Source organism: Rousettus aegyptiacus, unplaced genomic scaffold (genome assembly GCF_014176215.1).
Source record: "Rousettus aegyptiacus isolate mRouAeg1 unplaced genomic scaffold, mRouAeg1.p scaffold_m13_p_3, whole genome shotgun sequence".
Lineage (NCBI taxonomy): Eukaryota > Metazoa > Chordata > Mammalia > Chiroptera > Pteropodidae > Rousettus > Rousettus aegyptiacus.
In genome coordinates, this window is record NW_023416306.1 from 29,793,824 (window position 1) to 29,819,467 (window position 25,644).

The window sequence follows — 25,644 nt, forward strand, 5'->3', positions numbered from 1 at the left end:
CCTTCCAGGGCATCCCTGTCCAGGAATAGGGGTTGGGTAGGTGAGGTCCTGCTGCTTCTCCTGCTCCTTTGCCCCCCACACCCTTCAGCCTTGGGGGCACATTGGTGGAGGAGGTGGTCATGCCCCTTTGCTTTTGTTTTGGGCCCCAGAACACCAGGGCAAGATCTCTTATTGGATGCTTCCATCTGGTTAAGGAGTTAGGGGGTGCGTAGAGACCTGAGATGATCCAGTAGACCTAATTCCATGTGCCAGACCTTGTACAGTTGGACAAATTGACACTCAGAGAGGATAAGGGGCTGGTTCAACTTGGAGAGCACAGAGCTAGGACTTGGAGCCAGAGTTCCTGACTCCTTCCTCTGCCCTCTTGCTACAAAGGAGAGCTGGAATCTGGCTTGTCTTCTGCTTTTGCTGAACTCATGAAAGTTGCCATCCTTAAGAAATCCATTAAAGAAGTGAGATTAGTGGCCACTTGCTCAGCCAATTTTGTCTGGCTTTTCTTCAGCCTGGAAAGCTCCCCTGGTCAGTGTTTTCCTTACTCCAGCCAGCTGAGGAAATGGACTTCGGCCTAAAGAGGCTGGCTACATGCCAACGTCCACCGCCTGGTTATGTATGTGTGTGTACTGGGTGGAGGGTGTCCCTCGTAGCCACTAGGAAGTTCATTGACTGGTCATTGAGTCCCCGTTGCTCATGATGGCTGCCCAGATATGGCCAGAAAAAGGCCTCAGCCCAAGTCCCTCACCTATCCTCAGCTTCCTGTGTAGCTCAGCATTTTCTGTTCATGGAGACTCCCTAGGGGAGGAGACCTAATAACCTTCTGGGGATCATCAGGTAATATCAGTTTGTTGGGAAGCCTTGAAGAAAATGAGGTGCATATTTTAAAGATACATAGATCTAGCCTGGAACTGGAAAATTCAGGAACTGTCTTTCAGTATCTCCACCTCTTTTGTACTCCTAACAACTGGGATTCTCATTTCTATATACAGTATTTCCAACTTGGGTAACTTGCATAGCATAGCTTTGGCTTGCCCAGGCCCTAATTCAAAGTCATGGCATCCTTAACTTTTTAATTCCCCTGGTAAACTCTCTCCATGATTCTTAGCTCAAATTCTTGGTCCATGTCCACTCTAGTCCAATCAACTATGTGGTGATAGGTCGCATGGTTCAAAACATGGCTACCCAAAGAACACAGTCTACAGGGGAAAAAGTTGGAGGCATGCAGAAGCTAAGACAGGAACTCAGAGTTATGGGTTAGCTTAGTCACAGATAAAGAATCGGGTATGAATCACAGGGGAAGAAAATATTACACAAAAGATTTTATTGCTGTCTTAGTCAATACCTCTGGGTGAAATGAAGGGCACAGCATAAGACTGTGTTCACAGTGCAACACAGACCTTCAGGAAGTGTGTTTCAGAGATTGGCCTGCTCAGACTCCAGGCTTTAAGCAGGTAACCCCCTAACTCCTGCCCTTGCTATCTTACCACCTGGAGATGCCATGGTTTCAGGGACACTCAGCTTGGCCTCTGGGTTGGTCCCTCCCCCACCATGTGAAACTGTTGTTTAGGGGAGCTTTGTGCAGTTTGAGGCAGAACACAGAACCAAATTAGAGACTCTAAGCCCTGCATGGGATATCTCCCAGGAACATTTGGGCCTGTCACACATTCTGGGAGGGTACAGCAGCACAGCTGCAGCCACAGCTGCCAGGAACAGCCCCGGCTCCCGCCCTGTGTGTCAGGGGGAGGGCAGAGGCTGGAGAGCTTCCTCTGGGGGCCCTGAGTGAGCTCACCCTCTCCCCCACACTCACTGACTTCATCCAAGGCCGCTTGGCCAAGAGCCCAGGCAGTATGAGGGGCTCTCTCCCAGAACAGGTCCTGGACCGCCCAGCAGAGGTGGGGGAGGAGTGAATTTCAGGCCTTGCCCAGCTCCCCAGAAATCAGGATACATATTGAGCTCTGAAATGCCAGAGAATTTTAAGAAAAAAGATGGGGGAGGGGGCAAGTGGTGGTGATGGTAGTGGTACTCTGCTATTTAAAGGTAGAAAAATGCAAAGAAGTAAAGCTTTCTTCTCCATTTGTTCTTTGGCAATCCCATTAGAGAATTCCAGGAGGCATGCAGATGACATCATGTCTTACAACTGAGAAATCTCAGTAATTCTGTGAGATGGAACCCCTGCCTACACCAGGTTTCTCATGGAAGCTGCTTTATATCTGTGTGTTTAAAGCTGCATTTGATGTCACATTTAAATGAAGGTTTAATATTTTTAAATATCTACCACAAGTAGATTATAATGTATGAAGATCACAAAAAATGAACTTCGGTTCTCAGTATCACAAACATGAGGAATATAAAAAGTCCAGGGATGGATATTAAAAGTAAGAAAGGTACAAAAGAAGTTTGCTTAAAAAATGAAAAAAAGTTTAAAAATTGATTTCGCCCCCAAATAATTGTGGTCTAGGTAACTATCAGGGTAAAGGCTTCATATGCTCATTCTTTTGACAAGAATGAGTTCATACAGAACTGTATATCCGAGTGTGTGTGCAAGAGACACACACATGCATCACACACAAGCACGTACACCCACAAGGACAAACACACAGCTAATGTTCTTCTAGGTACTTCATACCATGTTCTTAAGTCTGCCACCTTCCCATTATGTTTGACAAGTTATTTCTTTGGAGGCAGCACATTTTCTTCGAAGAAGCCCTGGTTAACAACATTCCCTGCTGGGAAGTATCTGGCCACCACAAAGGAGGACCCATCACTTGCAGATGCCTTCCCCACTCCCATCTTCTTTGTGTTCTTCCACACCATGGCTGTGAAGTGTCCTGTAGGGGAGCAGGCAGGGGGAGAGGGAAACAGGTTAGTTATCAGAGCCTGAAGAAGGATGTTTCAAATGATTCTTGAGCTCCTATATCATCTCGCCAGGCCTGAGGAAGCTTATCTTTGCAAATACCAATCAGATGAAGGAGAGACAAAACACACCAACTGCCTAATTTTATATAGCATCGGGTCCTCTCGATCACCCACACAGACCCTACTCACCTCACCACTTTCCGACACCGAAAGGTTTCATGGATCTCCCAGATATCATGACAAAGCCCAGTGGCCCCCACAACAAGGATGCTACCCTACCCTGTACCTGCCTCCAACCCTCCCCGCAGACTACAGTTACCAATGATCTCCATGTTCCTTCCCAATCATCACTTCATCTTCATCTCCCTTGACATCTCACCAACATTTAATAAGGTTGACTCCTCCCCTTTTCAAAGCCACCTCTCCCGGCATTTCCTGCCATCCTACTGCTTCTTCCTCCTTCTCTTGCTCTCACTTGTAAATGTTAGAGGACCTGTATTTCCCAAGGCTCAGTTCTAAGCTGTTTTCTTGCTGCATTCTTTAGGCAATTTCATCTTTCCCTGGCTCCCAAATTTATTTCTCCAGCCCAAATCTCTCCTCTGTGTTTCAGACACGACTACTTACTTGACATTTCCACTTGGATGACTCATAGGCATCTCCCATTTAACTCATTCTCGATTTTGGTCCACCCAGAGTTACTCCTCTCTCTACCCTCCCGTTTCCATTAATGGCACCTCTATGCACACAATCCTGGGGATTGGTCTGCATTCCTCCCTCTACCTCATTTCCCCATAACAGCCCATCATTCAATACTGATGACTCCAACTCCAATATACATCTCAAGTCCACCCACTCTGAAAACTTTGATTCCAAACACAAACTTTTCTCACTTGGGTCATTATAATAGCCCCCGCGTGGTTTCCAAGCTTCCACCTTTGCTTCCTCCAATTCACTTTCCACTTAAGTACCAAGAGTGATCATTTTGAGACTAAGTCATATCTGTTTACTTCTCTAATTTAGAATCTTTTGACTGGTTCCAAATGCACCTGGCATGAAAGTGACCGTTTTGGCTCCAATGACCTCTAGGTTATTTCCCACCATGGAGACCTTGCACATACTGGCCACTGTATGGAGCACTCTTCTAATGATTAACATCTACTTGTCCCTTAGGCCTCAGCTTGCCTTAATGTCTCTTGTTCAGAGAAAGCTTTCACAACACTTTTATTTCCTGAACATCTACCTCCCAAGATAGTATTATCACATCTGTTTTTTCCTCTTCATAGTATTCTTACCATCTGCAATAATAGATTCGACGACTTGGTTATTGCTTGGCTCCTTCACTAGGCTATGAGCCCCACATGGGTAGAGTATACCCTTGCACAGCCTGGCACATGATACATGTACAATAAACTTTCATTGACTGACTGACTGACTGACTGACTGGCTGAATGAATGAACGAATGGATGAAAAGCATATGGAAGCACCCTTTTGGACTCAGGTTTTGTCTTCACTGAAAGTGCAGGCCTTCTATGTCTTGAGCTCTTTGAGGACTTGACAAGGTAGAGCCTCTTTCGTTCCCCTCTGCTCTGAGCCAAATAACCCAGTTCCTTCTCAAGTTACTGCCTGATGTTCTAGATACCCTACAGCTTACTGAAGCTTCTGAGCATCAGTCTCCCCCTGCTCAGGCTATCAGTCCCTTATTCACTCACTGGTCCTTTAAAACTGCTAACCTTGCTTAGCTACAACCTCCCCTTCCACTTTGAAGTCAAAGAATTGATGCTCTAAGGTACTCTGCTACATGACCATAAATTCTTCTCATCTCCTAGGAGTAAAAGCCAGGAATTCATCTTTCTCACTTTTACTGTTAAGGACTCACAGAGATCCTTTGAAAGTTCAATGAGATCTTTACTTCCATGTCATAGAATGGCATTCATTTTTCTAAAACACCCTGCAGAAAATATATTTCCTCCTGAAGGGCAGACACCACATCTGTCTTATCAACCACCATATCCCCAGTGTTTAGCGCTGGGTTTGGCACATAGCAGATGCTCAATAAAGACCTGATGAAGAAGAAGGAGACAGAGGGACGAAGGAAGAAGAAAAATAATAATCAGAATAGCTAAGTTTCCCATAGGGTGGTTAAGAAAGAAAGAGGGTAACCACTTTATACCCATTAAGATAGATATTATTTTTTAATAAAAGAAGAAGAAAAAAATGTTCGTGAGGATGTGGAGAAATTGGAACCCTTGTACATTGCTGATAGAAATATAAAATAGTGCAGCTGCTGTGAAATGCAGTATAGCAGTTCTCAAAAAGTTAAACATAGAATTATCTCATAATTCCACTTTTAGGTATATATCCAAAAGAATTAAAAGCAGGGACTTTGATCTTTGTATACATATTCATAGCAGCATTATTCACAATAGCCAAAAGGGAAAAAATGTACATCTATGGATAGATAAACATAATGCTGTGTGTAATACAATGAAATATTATTCAGCCTTAAAAAGGAATGAAATTCTGTGGTAATCATGTCACAATATATATAAGTCAAACCATTATGCCGTACATCTTAAACTTATATATTGTTTTATATCAATTAAATCTCAGACGTAATACTAGGGGGAGAGAAATACTTCCCCACAAATAGTTCTTAAACACTTGATATAAAATATATTTTTAGCCAAAAAAAAAAAAAAAAGGCAGGGTGGGGAGAGTGAAATTCTAATATATGCTACAATGTGGATGAACCTTTAGCACATTATACTAAGTGAAATAAACCAGATACAAAAGGATAAATATTGCATGGCTTCACTTATATAAGGTACCTAGAACAGTCGAATTCATAAAGACACAAAGTAGAGTAGTAGTTACTAGGGCTTGGGGTGGGAGTTAAGGAGGGATGAGAGTTATTGTTTGATGGGTTCAGAGTTTCAATTTCAGATGATGAAAAAGTTCTTGAGATGGAGAGTGGTGATGGTTGCACGACAATGTGAATGTACTTAATCCCACTGAATTATACACTTAAAAATGGTTAAAATGATAAATTTTATGTTAAGTATATTTTACCATAAAATTAAAGAAAGGAAAGGAGGGAAAGAAGAAAGAGAGAGAGAGAGAGAGAGAGAGAGAGAGAGAGAGAGAGAGAGAGGAGAAAGGAAGGAAGGAAGGAAGGAAGAAAAGAAAAGAAAAGAAAAGAAAAGATGAGAGGGAATGAGGGAAGGAGGGAGAGAATCTGGCACCCACACTTTCCTAAACCTTCCGGGAAGAGACAACGTTGTTATCTCCTATGTCTCTCATATATGGTAAGGACTGAATAAATGTCAATCTATTAAATTCTGTTTTTTCCCTTACAGTTGAACTCCATTCTTATAAATTTTAATTTTAAGTATAGTCTATTTCTTTGTCTATATCCAAAGAGATAACCAAACATAAACACTAATCAGTAGAGCTTTGATTGTGATATAATCAAATCTACTAATCAGTAGAGCTTTGATTGTGATCCAATCAAAGCTAGAATGAAAAGAATATAAACCTTAAGTACAATTATGCATCTTTACCACTTATCCTTAAACTCGTATTAATCATTGCCCAAGAAATTCTGATTTTCATCTGGGACTAGAGGAGAAACAATTCTTGCCATTCACCCTTGGACCTTATGCTTTTGAGTCATAGCTCCACGCTTTCAGCAGCTTTACCAGGTGTCCCTGCATTTAGGCTCAAGCCCTTTTTCATATAAGCCTTTTTCTCTCAAGAGACCACATACTTTGGTCATTGACCCACCTCTCTCTCTGTCACCCAGAAAGGAAGAGCTGCCATGATCAATTGGTTGCCAAGAATGTGATTCCAGACACAACATGAGCAATAGCAGCGTAAATGCCCGTGGAAGCCTCTTGCAAATAGATGAGATTAAGTAATCTTTCTTCTGGTTGAGGAAGTTTCTGTCTCCACAGAGATAATTAAGTATGGGTATTCAGAGATGAATCAAAGGACACAACTTCCTTAGCAACCATCAGACACACACTTGTTTCTTACTCCGAACTACTAACAGCTTCCTTTTTTCATTTTCTTTTGTTCCTCTAAATGTCCTCAATTGCCTCTCCTGCTATGGACCCAAACTTCCTAGAATATATATTTGAAAAACGCATTAAATAAGTTAGAGTATATCTTTGCCAGGGAAAAATGTGCAACGGCAAGAAAGAATGAGAAAGTTCTTTTTGTGCTGACATGGAACAATCTCCGCCAGTCTGCTGTGTGAAGAAAACAAGCACAAAACAGATCGTGTATCTGATACCTGAGTATAAACTCAAAACAACCCTACAAAGATACCCGAGAACTGGTATCATCATTGGTTGGGAGGGAAAGTACCAGAGGCCAGGGATAGAAGAAAGACTTTCCACCTCATACAGCTTGTAAATTCCACGTCATGTAAAAGTATTACTTATTCAGAATAAACAAGCAAACAAACTCATTAAAATAAAATATAACAAAGAAATTGCAAGAAACCATCTCCCTCCACTCAGCACATAGCATAGTGTTCATCGCAAGATGCCGATGGGGGTGGGGTGGGGTGGGATGAGATTATAGGACATTTCAAAGGCCCTTTCACGTACAACATGGTCTCAGGTCAGGGGACCCCTGCATAATGGTGCTTCTGGTGGGGGTACGGGGGTGGGGAGTGCTGAAGTAGGGGGATGGGCCTGAGGATCTCCACCCAACTCTGTGCTCCCATCTTAGGATCAGGCTCTGTCTGACCTCAGGTATTTCCCATCGGCATAGGGGCTAAGCGCTCTGGGGTTTTCCCTCTTTAGCAGTGGGAGAAGTGAGACAATGGGTGCGACAGACAGTCAGTGATCACGGAAAACTGAGTCCTGTTCTCAACTCTGACACTTGTGAGATTCTTGCCTTGGAGCAGGGGCCCTGAAAAGAACATCAGATTGAGGATAGAAAGTATAAAGAAGTCTCTTCCCCTTTCTGGGCCCCAGGGTCCTCCTCTGCAAAAGGGGTGGAATAAAGCCCTACCTTCAAATGGTGTTGCAAGGCTTACATGGCCGTGGATGGGGAGGCACTTTATAACTGTCAAGTGCACACAGGAGCAAAGCTAATAACTTGCTCTGACACATGTCCAGTTGCTTGTGAATCTCGCTCATGGGAAAAGCAGATCCAGATAGTAGAAAATCAAGTATTTTCTGGACATTGATCTTTACGAAAAGGATACCATATATCCTTAACCACTGGTAGGAGGTTGTTACTATTCCCTCCCACATCCCTCAAATTTAGTTGCCACAGAGCTTTCAATTCTCCCTCGGGCACTGACAGCAGCCTCCTTGTGCCAGGCCTGAGTGCTGAGGGATGGGGGTGGCAGGGGAAGAGCCTCGGCAGATGTTTCTACCTCTGCCCCACAATCCTGCGTACACGGTTGCAAGAAACCCTGCCCAAAAGGGTGAGCAGAAAACCACAGGAAACAGTAACTGGTTCTGAGAACAGGTCACTTCCTGCTTCTGAAGAACAGCTCAGAGGGTGGGAGGCCATAAGTGGCTCCACCCACGGGTGGGGTGGGATAGAGGGATAGGGGTATATAGAGAATCCTCCTTTTTCAGTTTCCCTGGTACCTTCTTGTCAGAGAAACTCACAGCCCTTTCCAACCAGTCCTGGGCCCCAGGAAGATCTGAGTTGGTTCTGAGGAAAGACAGGAGCCCAGTAAGGCCTGGTGAGGGGCAAGAGAGAGCCCAGAGCTCAGAGAGGCTGCCTGGACTGTGGTAAGCTAGATGTTCACCGCTTGCCATGGAGGCCGGTGAGAAAGGCTGGATAGTCCCAGAAACAGCTCTTCCCTGCATCTGAACACCAGCTCTACGAACATACTGCAGAGAACACCACCTTGTCCCTCTCCCTCGGGGACAGGGAAGGACAGGGAGTCAACTCAAGTTCACACAACTAACAGTGCCCAGGCTGAGACTAGCACTAGGCTTTCCGCATTCTAAGTTCACCTGAACCACAAACTACAGCGTAAAGGAGAAGGGAGAATACTTGGGAGGCCATGAGGCATGGGGTGCAAGGCAGGAAGGATGTGGATGGTGGGGTGTGAAGGAAAGAAGAGTTAAAACCAAGAGAAGAGCAAGCAGTTTGCCCTTTTCCTGATGGCCCCAGAATGCCATTGGCAGTTTAATCAGGAGAGCAATAGAACTTCCTGGCTCCTGGCGAGCAGGCTGGATTGGAGGGGAGCATGACTAGAAGTAGATAAAAGTGCTGAGCCACCACTTCTGGAAAGAAGCACTGAGCAGCTTTTAAAACCCACGGGCTCCTTATGATATGCTCCAGTCATCTGTAGAACTTAGAGCTGGTGGGGCAGGAAGCAGTAGCTCAGGAGCTTGTGTGTATGTGTGTGGTGTGTGTGTGCGTGCGTGTGTGTGTGTGTGTGTGTGTGTGTGTGTGTGTGTAAATTTTACCCTTTCGGCAAAATCAAACCAGAGGAATATGGAAGAGGTAAAACAGGAGGGAAATGACTGATTTTCAGAGGATTACTTCCTCCCTGTAGTCAGACACCCAAACTGCAATGCTGCCCAGGGCTGGGCCACTGGTGTGACCCTGTCACTCACCAGTCCCAGAGTTAAAGCCAGGCTGCTGGAAATTGTAGCTCTTGATTTCACTGTACCATCTATCAGCCACCTCCTTTCCTGTATGGAAAAGACACTTTAAAACTCAGCACCAAAATCAACCCCTACCATCTTCTCCCATTAACTCCAAACTACCCATCCCACAGCTAGACATCTGATAAAATACCAATGAGCTAAAATAGGAACTCAGGCCCATGAGCACACCCAGGCTGAAGAGAGAGCCTTGCTGAGGGTTGAGAAGAGCCCTGGCCTAGGGTCACCTGCATCTGTGTCCCCCACCCTGCCACTAACTTGCTGTGCAATCTTAGGCAAGGCCTTCCCCTCTTTGGGCCTCTGTATAAGAGGGTTGAATGAAACGTACTCCAAGGGCTTCTAATGATGCTCCAAGTTTCCCAGAGTCTGCCCTCATCCGAATCTAAGTCTCGCTCCTGAAATATCCACAGGAGGAAAGGCAATTCGGCTGGTGGGCCAAGGTCTCCCCTGGAGGCAGAAGGGTTCCCACCGGGAGCATCCTCTGGCCCAGCAGGTGTCGATGAAAGGAAACTCACAGCATTTCACCCGGAGGTACTGAACTCAGTGCCAGAGCTAGGACCCTAGGACCTAGGGCAATAAATCTCAAACTTTAATATGTGCACTAATCACCTGGGGCTCTTCTTAAAATGCAGATTCTTATTTCAGTAGGTCTAGGATGGAGCCTATAGTCCGCTTTTCTATCAAGTTCTCAGATGCTGCTGCTGGTTTGTGGACCACAGTTTGAGTAGCAAGGCTTTAGACTGCAGTTGGCTACATGCTGGCCTCACCTGGGGAGCATTTACAAAGGACTAATGCCCGAGGCCTGCCACAGACTGCATCGGCATCTCTGGAGGAGTGACCCAGGCACTGGTATTTTTTAAAAGCATCAGAAAAGATCCTAATGTGCAGCCAGGGTGGGGAACCAGTGTCTTAGAGCTCATCTACCCAGCCCCCTCTCTGTAGGGTTGAGGAAACTGGGGCCAGAGAGGGTAGGAACTTGCTCAAGGCTCCATAGGGAGCCAGTACAAAACCAGGATGGAACCACATCCTTGTCACCTCTTTCCCATCTTTCTCCCTTCTCCCTGGGGCCCACCAGGCCCAAAACCAGGCCTGAGGAGGTAGCTGCAGGCTTTGGGCTCCTGCCTTCCTCAGGAGCATGCGCACAGCTCTTCTGGAGGGCTGCAGAGCCAGGGAAACCAAGAGGACACTTGGGCCTCCCCTGGGAATTCCCAGGAATGTGAGGCCAGGGAGGGAGGAGTCGGTCTCCCGCTGGGGTTTGGAGACTGCTTTAGAGAGGGCGGTAGAGCTCTCCAACATTTTTCCTAAAAAGCCAAGACAGGGCTGTTAGAGCCAGGAAGCTCAAGAATGTCTGGTCAATGTGGAGCACCATGCCAGCCTGCCACCTTGGATGAGGAATTGTCTTTCCCGTTATTATTTTGTTATCCAACATGGAAAAAGCTCTATTGTGGTTTTCTGTTGAAAAAAGTTAATATACCAGCACTAGAAAAAAAAATTTAGAAAAATGTGACAAAAGTGGAATTCTTTTGCTGGGGATGCTTTGGTGCCTGCGGGGTCAGGCTGAGACTCTGCACAGAGCTGGTCTGTCTCCTTGACCCCATTCCTCAGCTGGGAGCTTTTCTGAAAGGGGGCTGGGCAGTCTGACTCATCTCAGTGTCCCTGGCACCCAGCACAGGCCTGGCCCTGAGCCATCAGAGGTCTTGTAGCGAGCTGTAGTTAGCCCCTGGCAGAAGGCAGAGCTCTGGGGTTCCTTTCTCTCTCTGGGCCTATGGCTGCTGCATGGCCATATGACAAAGGGCACTGGAGCCAGCAGGGGCCTGAATGCTGGCTGTCCGAGGCCTGGCTCAAGAACTGGGCAGGGGAGCCAAGAAAGCAACCCACCTGTCTGATCGTAGGATGCCCAAGCCAGGTTCTCTCCGCACTGGCCACGACTGGACTCTGGGCTGTGCTTGAGGATCCTCGTGCTGGCCAGGGCCTCCGAATACCTGCCGGAGATCATAGTGCTTTCTCAGAGCAGGCTCAGCCCAGGAAAACCCCGAAGTATGAGCCCTAAACTGGTGTGGCTGTGCTTCCTTCCTCAGGCTTGCCGAGGAAATCAGGGGCATCACACCTGCATCTCTGCTGAGCCTCCCATTCAGCCCATTTTACAGAGGAGAAAACCGAGGCTCAAAGAACAAAGGGTCCTGCCTAGGTGGCAGAGTGGCTATTCAAGCCTGGCTATATCTGTCCCCCAAACCCATGTCCCTCCAGCCACCCCAGGGCCCCTCTGGCTGCAGCAGCACCGTGAAGGGCCTGTGTCATCCCGGGGCGCTGGGGGACTCACTGCTGAGCCTCCTGGTTGAGCTTCTTGCAGAGCTTCAGTGGAGGAACACCATGCTGCTGCCGGTACTCGTTGTGGGCCTTCAGGACCTCACTGTTAAACTGCTTGGAAGCTGCAGTGATTTCAAAATGGAGAACGTCTCAGGGCAGAGAAAACACCCACCAAAAGTGTGATGGCAGGCTTCAGAGTGACGCCCAGCTCGGACCTCAGGCCACGTGGACAAGCTCTCATTCAGTGCCCTAGCCCAATGGGCAACAATGATGCCCTGCTCCACACCTTTGCTCAGCCTGTCTCCATCCCGGATATCACCCTCCATGCTCCTGCACATCTGTACCCACAGATGATGCATAGTCATATGGGCCATGTTGGGGATTTGGGTCTTTATCCAAAGCAATGGGAATCGACTGAATGGGAGCCTGGGAGTAGCCTGGTGAGACTGGTGTTTCTGAAAGATCCTGCTGGCCACTGAGTGGAGGATGGGCCAGGGGTGCAGAGTAGACGTTGGGGGGATTGGGCAGTGAGAGAAGGGACTTCTGAAAGAAAATGTTAAAATGCTAGATATCTCCGACTAGATCTATGGTACACTGTGGGGACTGGGGAGGGCTGGAGGGGTGGGCACACTGGGTGGGTGAGATCAAGAAGACAGAGGGATGGATGAAGAAAAGAGGTCCAGGGAGGAACAGCATTTGAGGAAGTGGAATGAGGGAATGTGGAAAAAACCTGGTGGTGTTGAAATAGGGGATGATCAGCTGGGCCCAGAGTTGCAGTGAGGAATGAGAGGGAGCCTGTGCCCAACTGGGTAAGATCACGGGGGCTGAGATTAGAGAGAAAATAGGTGGGCGAAGCCAGGGTCAGGCAAAGTCAATAGTGGGCAGAAGGCACATCGATTTGGATCTGAAATGGAACCCCATCCATCAAACATCCTCCATCCATCTCTCCAATGTTTATCATCCATTGATTTGCCATCTATCCAATAGCATCATCCATCCAATCCTAATACACCCATCTGCTCTCTGAGTGCCACCTCTCTGCCAGGTCCCATATTGTGTGCTAGGTGCCCAGAGATAAATCCGCCACGTCTTGTCCTCAAAGAGCTCACACACAGAAGGAAGACAGCCTGTAAACAGACACTAGCAAACAGTGTGATAGGGCCAAGGTACAGATGAGCACAGGTGCCAGAGGAACTTGAAAAGCAACCTAACATGGTCTGGGGGGTCAGGAAGGAGGTGACGCCTGACTTGAGGCCCCAAAGATGTCTGGACAGCAGCTAGCCAGGCTCAGACTGTGAAGGCACTGAGCACTGGCCAAAGGAATCTGGGGGTTCCCCTCTGTGGAAACAGGGGTGAGTTGGGTGAGCCAGAAGTAAGGGCCATAGAGGACTCTTAAACTAAGCTAGTCCCATCTGGCAGGAGCCTGTCCCTGAGGCCTGGCTGTGGAAGGAAGTTATAAACCAGAGCATGAAAGATGCGCCATTCCCTCCAGTACCCCAGGTCACATTTCATCAGGTCCTCCTCTGCTGTCTTTTCACCCCAGAGGCTGAGGAGATGACCTATCAGGGGGTCCACCTTCTGTCCCTCAGCCAGATTCCCCATGTCCCCTGGGCCTTCAAATCAAATCCCACTGGGCCTCTGGGGGGACATGAGGGGCAGAAGACCAGAACTTGCCCTCAGGAGGTTTGGGCTAGCTGCCGATCCAGGGGAGATGGAGGTAACTGCAGGTCATGCCAGTGGTAGTAGAGCTGTCCAACGGGTTTCTGATCATTGAAGAGTGAATGGTATTGACCTTGAGGACTGTGGGGCTCAACAGGGCAGTCCAGGGAGGTCCGGTCTCAGTAATGTAGGGCGGAAGGGATAGGAATGTGGCAGTGGGGAGGGGGGCAAAGGGAAGGAGGGGCAAGGCTGGATGCCAGGATTTGGGAGGTTTTGTTTGACAGGCAGAGATGGGGAGGCCCACACTAATGTCCTTTCCAGCTCCCATGTCCCAAGCAGGCCATGGCGGGACACCACAGGAGGTGCGTGGGACTGAGTGGTATGGGTAATGGTGACCATCGATATATCAGCGAAGGCTCCCTGGAGGAGGTGGTGAGGAGGCAAAGGGCACAGGGTAAAACAGAATCTGGAGTATCCCAGGGCTGTGGAAAGAAGGTAGAGATAAGGGGAGTGGGCCGGTAGCCCAGGCGAAGACGGCGTACAGCTGCCCTGAATACCGGGGCCAGGCTGCACTGGGCCCGTAGTACTGTAGGCCCCACCATCTCCTTGGCAGAGAAGGACATTTAAGGCTACCAAAAAACTGGGTCACCACACTCCCTGAATATGGGAAGTAAAGAGAAACAAAAGTGAAAGTTCCTGTGCTCAACATAAGCTTAGTGCCTGGAAACCGAAGCTAGTCATTGTCCCCACTAGGGGCAGTTCCCCAAGCCAGGGTTCCCAGGAAGAGATCAGGAGAACTTCAGGTAATCAGAAGGGGTACTCTCCACACCCCTGCTGGGAGGGATGGCAGCCCCACCGCTACACCTCTGGCTGGCCCCAGGAGTCCCCTCCCACCAACTCAGCCAGTGGCTGCCCAGGTGGCTCCTCTGAGCAGGGCCTCAGCCTTGGGGTGGTAAGATACCACCCAGCAAGAGGCACACCTAACTTCTGTAGAAAAACCTAAGAACAAAGATAAACAGAAGTGAAAAGAAAGTCCAAGAAAACTCACTTATCCCTGCATTAGGCAGGGAGAGCCCTCACAGCTGCCTCCCAATGGGGAGGGGAGGGATAATGTCCGGAGAAGACACTGAGGCTCAGGGTGCCAGCCTGGAATGAAGGAGGTCCTTCCTTCTGCATGTTTGCCAACCATTGCTGGGTGCCCGGCCTGTGCATGATCTCATTTACTTCTATCACCTTTTGTGGGAACTTCTATTACTGTACCCATTTTTTTTTTTTTTACATGAGGAAACTGAAGCTCAGAAAGAGAAACAATCTGCCCACACTGCCACAACTGGTCCAGGGGTAAGCCCACGAGGAAGGAAACACTGTCCTTAATCCCACAGCACCCCCAAGAAGCATGAGACAAAGGAAATCACAGAGCAGAGACAGACAGGTTGACCAAACTTCGGAGGAAGGTCAGGTCCAGTGAGGCTGGCGGCTGCCTTCAAATCTCTGAGGGGAGAGAAGAGGAAGGAAGAGGAAAAAAGAACCAAGATTTCTCAAGAGCCTCCTGTGCCAAGCTTCTTATGGACAGACGGGCCTGAGGGGCCCCAGAGGAAAGTCAGGGACCACAAAAGTAGGAGCTCCAACGGGCAAGTTTGGGGCTTAAGGTCAGAGCTGCTGGAAAGGAAAAGGAGCTGCCCAGTCATGGCTCCTTGTGGCTGAGAGAAGGTGGCAGGGCTGGGCTACCTCTGCCAGGTAGAGTGTGCAGCTGGGCATCTTAGGTGGAGCTGAACTGGGGGCTCTTGAAGGTCTTTTGAGGCCTGGGCTTCTAAATGCCAAATAAAGACCCCAGCAGGTCTGTTCCTCCCTCCCACATGGCTGTTGGCTAGGACAGACTCCTCCCTACACATCTGTTCTCTTCTGAAACCTCTTAGAGCCCGGCCTGACTCATTTCCACTCTCCCCACCAAAGAGGGCCAGGACTGTCAGAGGCCAGGGCAGGAATTGTGGACAGGGCCCTTCTGTCCCCTTGGCAAGAGGCTGGTGTTTACAAAAAAGAAACAACAGGCCAAAATGGAGTCACTTTTGCTAAGCCACCTCATAAAACCAAAACTTAATAACTAACTTAATTTAATTAACGTAGTTTCAGGCTCTTAGAGTGGAATTTTAAACCAGTTTGGAATTTCTTGATGCTAGTGCGGTAAACTGACTGATAAGACCCACTAAGGGAAGGTGACCCTGCCTAAAATAATCTACTCATTTAACTTCCTTAGTCTCACCCGCTTTTTGCCTATAAAAACCTTCCATTTTGTGCAACTCATTGGAAGGCCCTTCTAGTTCTTAGAAGTAATGAATCCTATGAATTGCTTACAAAAGCGGGCAAGTTTTAGCCCTCCCTATTTACTCAGTTGAATATTGTTCTTTAATATTGGAAACTCACCTGGTCCCACCCTTGAGGTAAAACTGGTTTTGCTAGTTTATCAGGAAGAAAGAATAAAAAGCTGAGGGAAAAAAAGCAAGAGTTTTAGATGGGCAGCTGCTGTTCTTCCAGCCAGGGCTCCAGGAAACTCACAGGGGAATACCAGCTCTGCCTTTTACTAGCTGTGTGAGCTCGAACAAGTTGCTTAATCACTCTTTGCCTCATTTCCCTCACATAAAAAACGGGGATAACAGTCTCTATCTCACAGGGTTGTTGTGAGAATTCAATGAATTAAACTATGCCAATGCTTTAGAAAAGTTCTTGAACACAGTGAACAGTTATTAAATGTCATCTATAATTGTATCATTATATTGGGCCAAGGCCTTTTAGCCTCTGGCCTTAGGAGAAACTCCCCTCCCTGATTTTCTTAGGACGATGTCTGCTGGTATTTAAATCAGTCTTTGACAACCTCTATCAGGACCTCTGAGCTCAGATATTTGCGGAGTGGATGAGTGAGTGAGAAAGCAAATGAATGAGATCCTCGCAGCAGCACTGGGAAGACGCTAGGATGAGATTTTCTCATTACAGATATGGAAACCGTGATCTTTGGAAGGACCTGTGAATTGCAGAATTTCATATAGTGAGTCCACATGTGAGCCAGATCTAAGAACAGCCTTCCTTTTACCCCTTCCCTTGCCCCAAATCTCGCATACTTTCCACTTTACATACATCTTCCTCTCCCTAAGCAACAGTGGTAGCCAATTAAGAGTTGCTAGATTGCTTACAAGAACAAGGGTGACCCGCAACACCCACCCCAGGCTGCCACTTTGCAGATAGACAACAGTCATTGGGGGACTGAAGAAGCCAGGGCAGCCAGCATCTATTCTCCAGCCCTGCCTGTGGCCACTTAGGCCTGACCTGCGTACCGGGCAAGTCCCCGCTCCTCTGGGCCCCGGATCCTCATCTGTGTGAGAAGAAATAACGACATCTGTGGTTTTCAAAATATCTTCAAAGCAGGGAAACCTTTACTTTGAACTTTTTTGTTGTTTTTTTTAAATAAAGTCAGCAGATGAAAATGGAACTGCTGGGAGTGACCCAGCCCACACAGCCTCACCCTGCAGAGGTGTCAGGGCCTTGCTCAGTAGAAAATTCCTGGGGTAGTTGGTCTGAAAAGCCTTTCTACTCTGATAGCCTCTGATGCTGGGAGAAATGGGTGCAGGGGACACTAACATTCTTAGAGATCATTAAAGGGCGTGTAGAAGTCCCTACTGAGCCAGGTTCCAGGCTGAGAAGCAGGCAGAAAACAGGTGGGAAGTGGTCAGTGTGGTTGAGAGGCAAACCCACAGTTGGAAAGTCAAAGAGCTTGGTTCAAATCCCACTTTGTTCACTTACTGGTCAAGGTACTTAATCTCTATAAATCTATACAATTGATAATAACTGCCTTGTAGGGCTGTTATGAAAGTTGCTAACATATATAAAATACCTAGCTCTAAGCCTGGCATGTACTAAGAGCTTAATAATTGGCAATCACTATTATTAGGGATAAGAGGTTTACGCTGAGCCCAAAGCCATTGTCTTTCCCTGTCTCCATCACACTTGCTACAAACTGAAGCCCAGCAGAGACCATGGCTGGGAAATGGACCTGACGGTCTCTGAACACTGGGCCAGGTGTCTCCTGGGAATGAAGCTGTGCCAGTTGCGAGAGAGTTTTTCACCATGTTTACTACCTCAAGCCACTGTGGGGTATATCTGAGGTTAAAGATTAAGAAGAGATTGGCTCCCATGCAGTGATAAGGAAACTAAGGCAGGGGCTGGGTCCTTATGACGAACCACATCAAGCCCCTGTGTGGCTGCACATCTGTGGGTGGTCCAGGCTCTCTCTGCAGCATAGAGCTTAGGCTTATGGCCTGGAGCTTCAAGGTAGGGCCTGTGTTGATGGCCATTGGGCCTTGGTCACCCATAAAAGTCACTTTCTCTTAGAGACTCCTAGGGGAGCCAGACACTGTCCCGGGGGTCCACAGTTTTGGCAGAGACAAATAGAATGCACGTGGCTAGAAGGGAGATAGGCCTGGGCCAGAATTCTGGAAGGTCCCTGGGTGTGTGTGGGGGGGGGGGCACCTGCCTGAACTCGCTCTAACCCATTTTCTGCCACTGTCCCCCTCTTCTAAAACCTACTTGACTCTGCATCTCTAGTCTTAGAAGGTGTCACCACCATTGTGCACCCAGATATACCTCTGGCACTTACCTCTCATTCACAATGTTAGTTGCCAAAGCTGCTTGAGAGTACCATCTCCAAAATCCATCCCCTCCTCCTGTCCAGTCTCTTAGATGTCTCTGTTATCTCTTGCCTGAATAACTGTAGCAACCTCCTCCTGACCCCCTACCTCCACCTTCTCCCCATCTGATCTACCTCTACCCTGGCACAACTCTGGTTTCGCATTCAGATCAATGCCATTCAATGGCACCCCAGGTCTCAGGGATAAAGTCCAAATCCCCAAGACTATCTGAGATTTGACCATCCCCTTCAGGGGCTTTCAATGAGCCCCTCTGCAAAGGAGATCTCTCCCTCTCTTGAGCTTCCCACTTCTCTTCATCTGCACTTGTCTTGTGGCCTGAGTCACTTCCACATGAACCACCTAGTGCCTGTCTACCCCCCACCCCCCTGCCACCAATCAGCTTTATGATTGATTTTGCAATCTAAATGAACACTTTTCAGGACAGGGGTCAAGCTCTCCATAGCACTGGGTCCACAGCTGGGTACAGAGCTGATAGATGGTGGAATGGAAGGAAGAGAGGGAGGGAGAGAAGAAAGGAAGAAGGAAGGGGGAGATGGATGGGTAGATAGATGAACAGACAGAAGAATCAGCACACAGCTGAATATTAGCAGTTTCTTAGGGAAGAAGCCAGAAACAACTGATTAAAATGCAGCTTCGGAGATTTTCTCTTAATCGACAGAGAAAGGAGTCGATTTTTCAAAATGCTCTCTCATGTCTGTCATGTTCTTGCCCAATCACCACATACCATCCTGTTTTTTAACCTCATGACAGCTCCTTATGTCGCCTTTCCATACTGTGAAGGACCCTAGGGATCATATAGGCCATCCTCATTGTACAGATGGGGAAACTGAGGCACAGAGAGAAAAAGAGCCTTGCTCAAGATCACACAGCAAGTGATTAACAGAGCCAGGGCTGAAAGCTAGACCTGTTACTACCAGTAAGGGAGGTTAAAACCAATGCCAGGGAAAGACACTTACTCTCAGCACTGGTACCTCATGAGTCCAGATCTTGAGAAGAGATTCAAGAAGGGACCAGGCCTCACCCACCTGAAGCTAACAACCCTGCCTTCCCATGAAACAAGACTTCTGAACTCTGTTCAACAGCTATTCATTAAGAGCCTCCTGTGAGGCAGGAACTATGCTGAGATAGACATAATCTCTGGCGGGCCACCAGGAGTGAGGTGTCTGGGAAACAGGTCTATGGCTGGGTAGAGAGTCCCAACTGACTGCAGGGAGGGCTACAACAAGGAAGACACTGGGTGAAGGCGTCCCTGGGGGCACGCGTGGGGTGAATCAGGGATGGGCTCCCAGGAGTTGAGCCTAGAAGGATGGGAGGAATTTCAACCTCAGATAAGTGGGAGAGGCAGAGTGGTGGTGGTGGTGGTGGGTGCCGGGAAAGGGAACCCAGGGGAAAGGATCAGCGCACTGGTTTCAGGATAGATGAGTGTAGAGGGAGGTAAGGAGTGATGATCAACTCCCAGAGGACCCCAAGGTCCTCTGGAAGACTGTGTACTCTTTCACCTGCAGACAATGGAATGAAAGGTGCTAGGGAGTGACAGGATTAGATCTGCATTTTAGATAGTTCACCTGAGACAGCCACAGTTGTCCTCAGGGATGGGCAGCAACACGTAAGAGATAAAGGAGAAGCGGAGACAGCCTGGCACAGAGGGGCGCTCAGGGGAGGCGGGGCGACGACAGAAGGATGCTCGAGCTCTCCTTAGGAGGGTCGGATGGAGTATACTGCGAGAGATGCTGAGTTTGGTGGCTAGTTCCAACTCCTAACTTTGTCCTCCTGAAACAATGCGAAAGCCACGCCTTGGCCAGACTCCGAGCGCTAATCCCATCAGCGCCTGGAAGCCCTCCCTGACGCAATCTCTGGCTAGCAGACAGGGGGACCCTCCCTCGGTTTCGCCTTCCCTTCCTCTCTCCTGGTGGCCAGGCAGCCACCCCAGCTTCCTGGCCGCCCCGGAAACTGCCCGCGCCGGGTCTCTGGCGCTGCGCCCCACGCACGTCTCCATCCTGCGCTCTGGGTCCCGCAGCACAGCCGCAGCCTTGTCCCGGCGCTGAGGCAGGCGCCCCCTTCGCCAAGGATCCAGCCCGCCGCGAGGGATGGTGACGGTGGGCGTCGCGGGGTCCGGGGCTCCCAAGCCATCCCCGTATTCCAGCTCGGCCGGCTGGGTGGACTCACCTGACTTGCCCATGACCGGCTCTGCACGCTACTCGGCTCCGCTGCCGTCGCGCCGCGCTCCCTGACCCTCCCGGCACCGCTAGGATAGCCTGGTAGGAGGCCCGGCGGACGCAGCCCCTCCCCCGGCCCGGCCCGGCCCCCGCCTTATAAGGCAGTAGCAGCTGCTGGCAGAGGCGCCCGAGGCCACCCTGCGGGCTGCCCCGAGGAGGCGCCCCGCGCCCCGCGCTCCGCGAGCCTCCCACCCGGCTCCGAAGAACTTGCTCCGCGTAGGGACCCTGGCGATTGCCCCGGGCTCGCCAGATGCAGATCGGAAGCCCGGGGCCTCCCAGATCTCAGCCACGAGTAGTGTCCTTTCCTGACGCGGAATCCCATGCCTCCCAGCAGCTTCCCCGTAGCTACTCAGCGGTGCTCCCTATCTCGCGCGAGGGATGGTTCTGGCCCCCATCACCAGAGGTCGGCGCTGTCCACGCCTTGGCCGAGTGTGCCGCCTTCCCTTCCCCACTGACGCCGACTCCGAAGGGCATGTCCCTTCTCTCCCCAGGGCACATCTTCTGGTGTGAGTCTGGGTCGGAGTTGGAGTGCTGGTTCATCACTTCCCATTGAAGTCTCACCCATCTTTCAGGGCCTTATGGACCCCTTCAACTACCAGAGGTCCTGGCCTTTCCTGATCAGTACACATCTGGCACTAAGGAGACTTGGTCTCAGTCATGGCCGTGTCTGAGAAGAACTATAACATGAAGGCATAGCCTGGGTCCCCTGTGCAGCTCCCAAGAGTAACTCCTTCCTAGAGAAGGGGCTCAGTGAATTCTGAACAAAGGAAGATCATTTTAAGACCTTTCGATAAATGGGCACTGAAGTGAACTGACTTGCTGATCATAGGGCACTGCCCTGTCTACTCCCTCCAACTGTATCAGGCAAAACAGTACTAGATTTTAGTACTTTCAGTGTTAGATTGTTAGAAAGTGGCCCATTCTGAATCAAAAGGGACTTCTGGTGCTAGTTGGGAATCTAATCCCTTATTTTAGTTCCCTCTCCCATTTTGCCAACAATCCCTATTGAAATGACCAAATGATCCCAGTAGGAAGAATTCTATATCAACTCCAGAATCTCCAGAAGGCCATTTCCATCTTAACCAAAAACTTCAAGGTCATGGGCAGAGACAGCTGAGCACAGCAGAGCCACTCACTGACTGAAGGCAGTGGGAAGCCCATCTGGGGGCCATGAAGTTTCACTCACATCTCCTTCACAGAAGTGAAGGCTGAGGTGAGAGAGGGCCTCAGAGTTGGTGGGGGACAAAAATCTGAACTTAGTGGCATCTTTGGAGTCTGTGGGCCTTAGAGCTGACCTTAGCAGCAGGCAAGTGGAAGGGAAAATGTTATGAATGGGGAGTTAGGTAGTGTCAAAGTTATTGCCTAGCAAGGGCCATGGGCTGGTTGGAGGGGGAGTCACTGCCCAGCTGGCCCTAGCTGGTGCCCAGGCAGCAGACCAAGATACGAGAAATAATAAGAAAGATCAGACACAGGAATGTTTGACCCAAACTGTCATTTCTTTTTTGTATTATGTCCTATTTAAGAACTCCTTACCTATTCCAAGATCATGAAAAGTTTCTGTGTTTTCTTCTAGGAGTTTTACAGTTTTAGCTTTTACATTTAGTTTTAGCTCTTAAATTCATTTTGATTATGGTGTGTGGTATTAAGTCAGGGTTGTAATTCTTTCTCTTTTCTTATTTGGCATATAGCTCTCTTATTGCTCCAGTATAATTTCTTGAAAAGATTATTCTTTCCCAATTGGCCCAGTATATGTGGGCTCTCTATTCCAATCCATTGATCTATACACATATAGATCACTATACGCTAATTACAGTATTACACTAATACTATGCTGTCTGGATTACTGCAGTTTTATATACACCTTGAAATCAGGTAGTATAAACCCTCCTATTCTATTTTTCTTTTCAAAATTGTTTTGCCCATTTAAGGTCCTTTATATTTCCATATAAATTATAGAATCACCTTGTCAATTACTGTAAAAAAACAAACAAACAAAAAGCCTACTGGGATTTTGACTGAGATTGCCTTGAATTTATAAAGTTGGGGAGAATTGGTCTCTTAACAATATTGAGTTTGCTGATACATCAGCATACTGCCTCTTTCTGTTTATTTATATCTTCTTTAATCTCTGTCAACTATGTTTTTGGGGATGTTGTTCTTTATTTAGTTTTCTATTCTTATAATGTCTTTTTCAGATTTAAGAATCAGGGTAATAGCTGGCCTTCTAAAAGAAGTTGGAGAGGGTTCTCTCTTCTATTTTCTAGAAGGGTTTGTATAGAATTAGTATTATTCCTTTCTTAAATATTTACTATAAATCATCAGTGAAGTCAACTAGCATGGAGGTATCTTTAATTTTTTTGGGAGATAGAAGGTTTAAAATTATAAGTTCAGCTTTATTCATAGATATAGAACCATTTAGATTATCTATTCCTTCTTAAGTTTTGGTAACTTGTATCTTATAAGGGATGTGTCTATTTCATTCATCTAAGTAGCAGAATTTATAGGCATAAAGTTGTTGATAATATTTTGTTATCCTCTTACTGTCTATATCATGTGTGCTGGTGTCTCTTTATCATTTCTAATATTGGTAATTTGCATCTTCTAGAGGTTTATTAGCACAGTCAATCCTCATTATCTGTGGATTCTGTATTTATGAATCCACCTACTCTGTAAGATTTATTTGTAACTCTAAAATCAATACTTGTGATGCTTTCATGGTCATTCGAGGACATGTGCAGAGCAGGGAAAATCTGAGTTGCCTAACACACAAGTGCCCAGGTGAGGGTTGAACAAGAAGATGCTCTTCTTGTTTCAGCTCTCATACTGTAGGCAAAAGTCCTCTCCATGGTCTATTTAGTGCCATGCTTTTTTGCATTTTTGTTGTTGGTGGTGGTGATGATGATATTTTACTTTTCAAAATAGCCCTCAAGTGAAGTGCTGTTTAGTGTTCCTAAGTGCAAGAAGTTTGTGATGTGGAGAAAATGTATGTGTTAGACAAGCTTCATTTAGGCATGAGTTAGTAGTGCTATTGGCCATGAATCCAATGTTCATGAATTAACAATATAAATGAAGTCAAAATCAAAGCATTCAGAGAAAAATGACAATTAGAATATTCATTTAAGAGCATAGGGCATGGACTTGAAGTCACGTGGCTCAAGTCCAAGTTCTGTCTCTGCTGCCCACTAACTGTGATTATGATCCAGGTGCTTGAAATGATGCTAGTAATACTTTATCTTAGAGGATTTTTAAAAAAATTAAATGAGATGACACTTTAAAAAGCACTTTAAATGTCGCTTATTTTTGTGTTATATTTTATGGTTACAATATATATGTAAAAAGACACCTTTTTTTTCTTTTCAAGGCAAAATTCTGCTGATGATGGAAAATTTAAACTGGCATGTCAAAGAAAACTAGGTCACATCTACTTTAATCTCTTGGGGACAAATATTCAAGCATTCTAGAATCTTTCCTGGCTCCTCTCCACACCTCTGGGTCAACTCCTCCAGATTCAGATTCTTGGGCAAGAGCATCTGTTTGGCTCAGCCTGGGTCACATGTCTCCACACAGCTTTCAGAAAGGGTCCACAATTAGTTACGAGATCTTTTACACTCAAATAGAGACTTCTCTACATGCTGAGCAGCCAAAACACAGCAAAAGTCTGCCATATCTTTGTTTTCAGAAGAGGGAATTTTGTTTCTGTCCTACATCTGTTTCCCCGGAATGTTCCACACGCCATGACTCAGCCTTTCTCGGTGCCCAAGCTCTTCCATCATTAAGAATACTTCCCCAAAGTGTGGTTTAAGGTACAAATTGTGCTTTAAGCCCTTCAGGCTTTGGCTCTGATCTGCGAAGGGCTTTTTTTTTTTTTTGGAATAAAAAATTAATTGTAGTAGCTCAATGAGTGGAAGGCCATGGCAACTAGAAAAGCAGTGGAAAAGAAAAATCTTACCAGAAATCTCCTTATTTTTCCAGATTGTTCTCTCTTTATTATTGTTGTTGGAAAATATATGAGATTAAGCCGAAGCCGAACTTAGAGGCAAATATACTGTATAATAAGTATGAACATAATAAACTTTGGGTTAGACCTGGGTTCAAACTGTCCCTGTTCTACTACTTACCAGCCATGTGACGTTGAAGAAATTATTTAATCTCCTCACTCTTTAGTTGCATCAATTTACACAATGTTAATAATACCATTTGCCTCATACAGAGGTTGAGAATTATATGAGATAATTCATTTAAAGCACTTGATACTATGCTTTTATGAAAGGAATCCTTGGACAACCTTGAGAAAGTAGTCCAGGAACATTCTTGGTCATTCTTGGTCATTTGTGACATAACAATTCTTCCAGTGGGAACTGTCAGTAGAAGAACATGATACGTAAGGCTCAGACTGTTCTAGTGCAATGAGATAAAAGATGTAAGATATAACTGAGTATGGAGTGTTCACTAGATTTCACATTTTGCTGACCTGGAGTAGATTACTCCTGTGTACAGACCAAATTCATCTCTTAAAACTCCAAATAAGAAAGAAAAGCTATAGTTAGATGACATCACTGTCAATCCTGGACAAGCAAGAGGCAGGTAGAAGGAAGAGGACTTGTCACTAGGTCATGTCCATGGGGCTAAACTGTTGATGAACCTCTTATTGTCGCCCCTTCTTAAGAGGGGAGACTTATCTGACTCTCTGCCCAGAGCTTAGAAACCAGTAAGGAGAGAAGTTTCACCATCAAAAGGCTGGGGGAAAAAGTGTGCAGAGTGACTTATTATTACTTAAGACTTCCTTGATTTGTAAATAGAGTACTTTAATAAAAATCTGTTTTTACCGTAGACTGTTTGTGTCCCTCTGAAGTTCCAATGTTGAAGTCTAATCCCCAGTGTGATGGTATTTAGATGTAGGGCCTTTGAGAGGTGATTAAATCAAAGGTGGAGCCCTCGTGAATAGGATTAGTGCTCCTATAAAAGAGGCCCAGAGAGCGCCCTGGACTCTTCCATCAGGGGAGGATACAACCAGAAGATGGTTGTATCTTCTGCAACCTGGAAGAGGGCTCTCAACCAGAACCTGACCGTGCTGGCACCCTGATCTCAGACTTCTAGACTCCAGAACTGTGAGAAATAAATTCCTGTTGTTTATAAACCACCCAGTCTATGGTATTTTTAATAGTAACCCAAACTGACTAAGACATGTATCGTAGAATTCTGAACCTTACATTTATTGGCTTATAATAAATATAATCTATTACCTAATTTGGGGCCTGGAGAGAAAA

General features: G+C 47.0%; 1 protein-coding gene across 2 annotated transcripts; it reads right to left on the reverse strand.

Annotated features, from left to right (window-relative positions):
* Nucleotides 1-1,298: 1,298 nt before the first annotated feature.
* Nucleotides 1,299-20,452, reverse strand: GLIPR2 (GLI pathogenesis related 2). 2 transcript variants are annotated; one of them, XM_016130500.2, is made up of 5 exons: nucleotides 20,328-20,451; nucleotides 11,819-11,927; nucleotides 11,377-11,480; nucleotides 9,448-9,525; nucleotides 1,299-2,822 (listed from the first exon to the last, which is right to left on the reverse strand). In XM_016130500.2, the coding sequence occupies exons 1-5, from the start codon at nucleotides 20,338-20,340 to the stop codon at nucleotides 2,662-2,664; spliced, it is 465 nt and encodes a 154-aa protein (XP_015985986.1). In that variant the 5' UTR covers nucleotides 20,341-20,451; the 3' UTR covers nucleotides 1,299-2,661. The 2 variants fall into 2 exon arrangements, with proteins under 2 accessions (XP_015985986.1, XP_015985987.1); XM_016130501.2 differs by lacking the exons at nucleotides 9,448-9,525; nucleotides 11,377-11,480 and having other exon boundaries at nucleotides 20,328-20,452.
* Nucleotides 20,453-25,644: the final 5,192 nt, after the last annotated feature.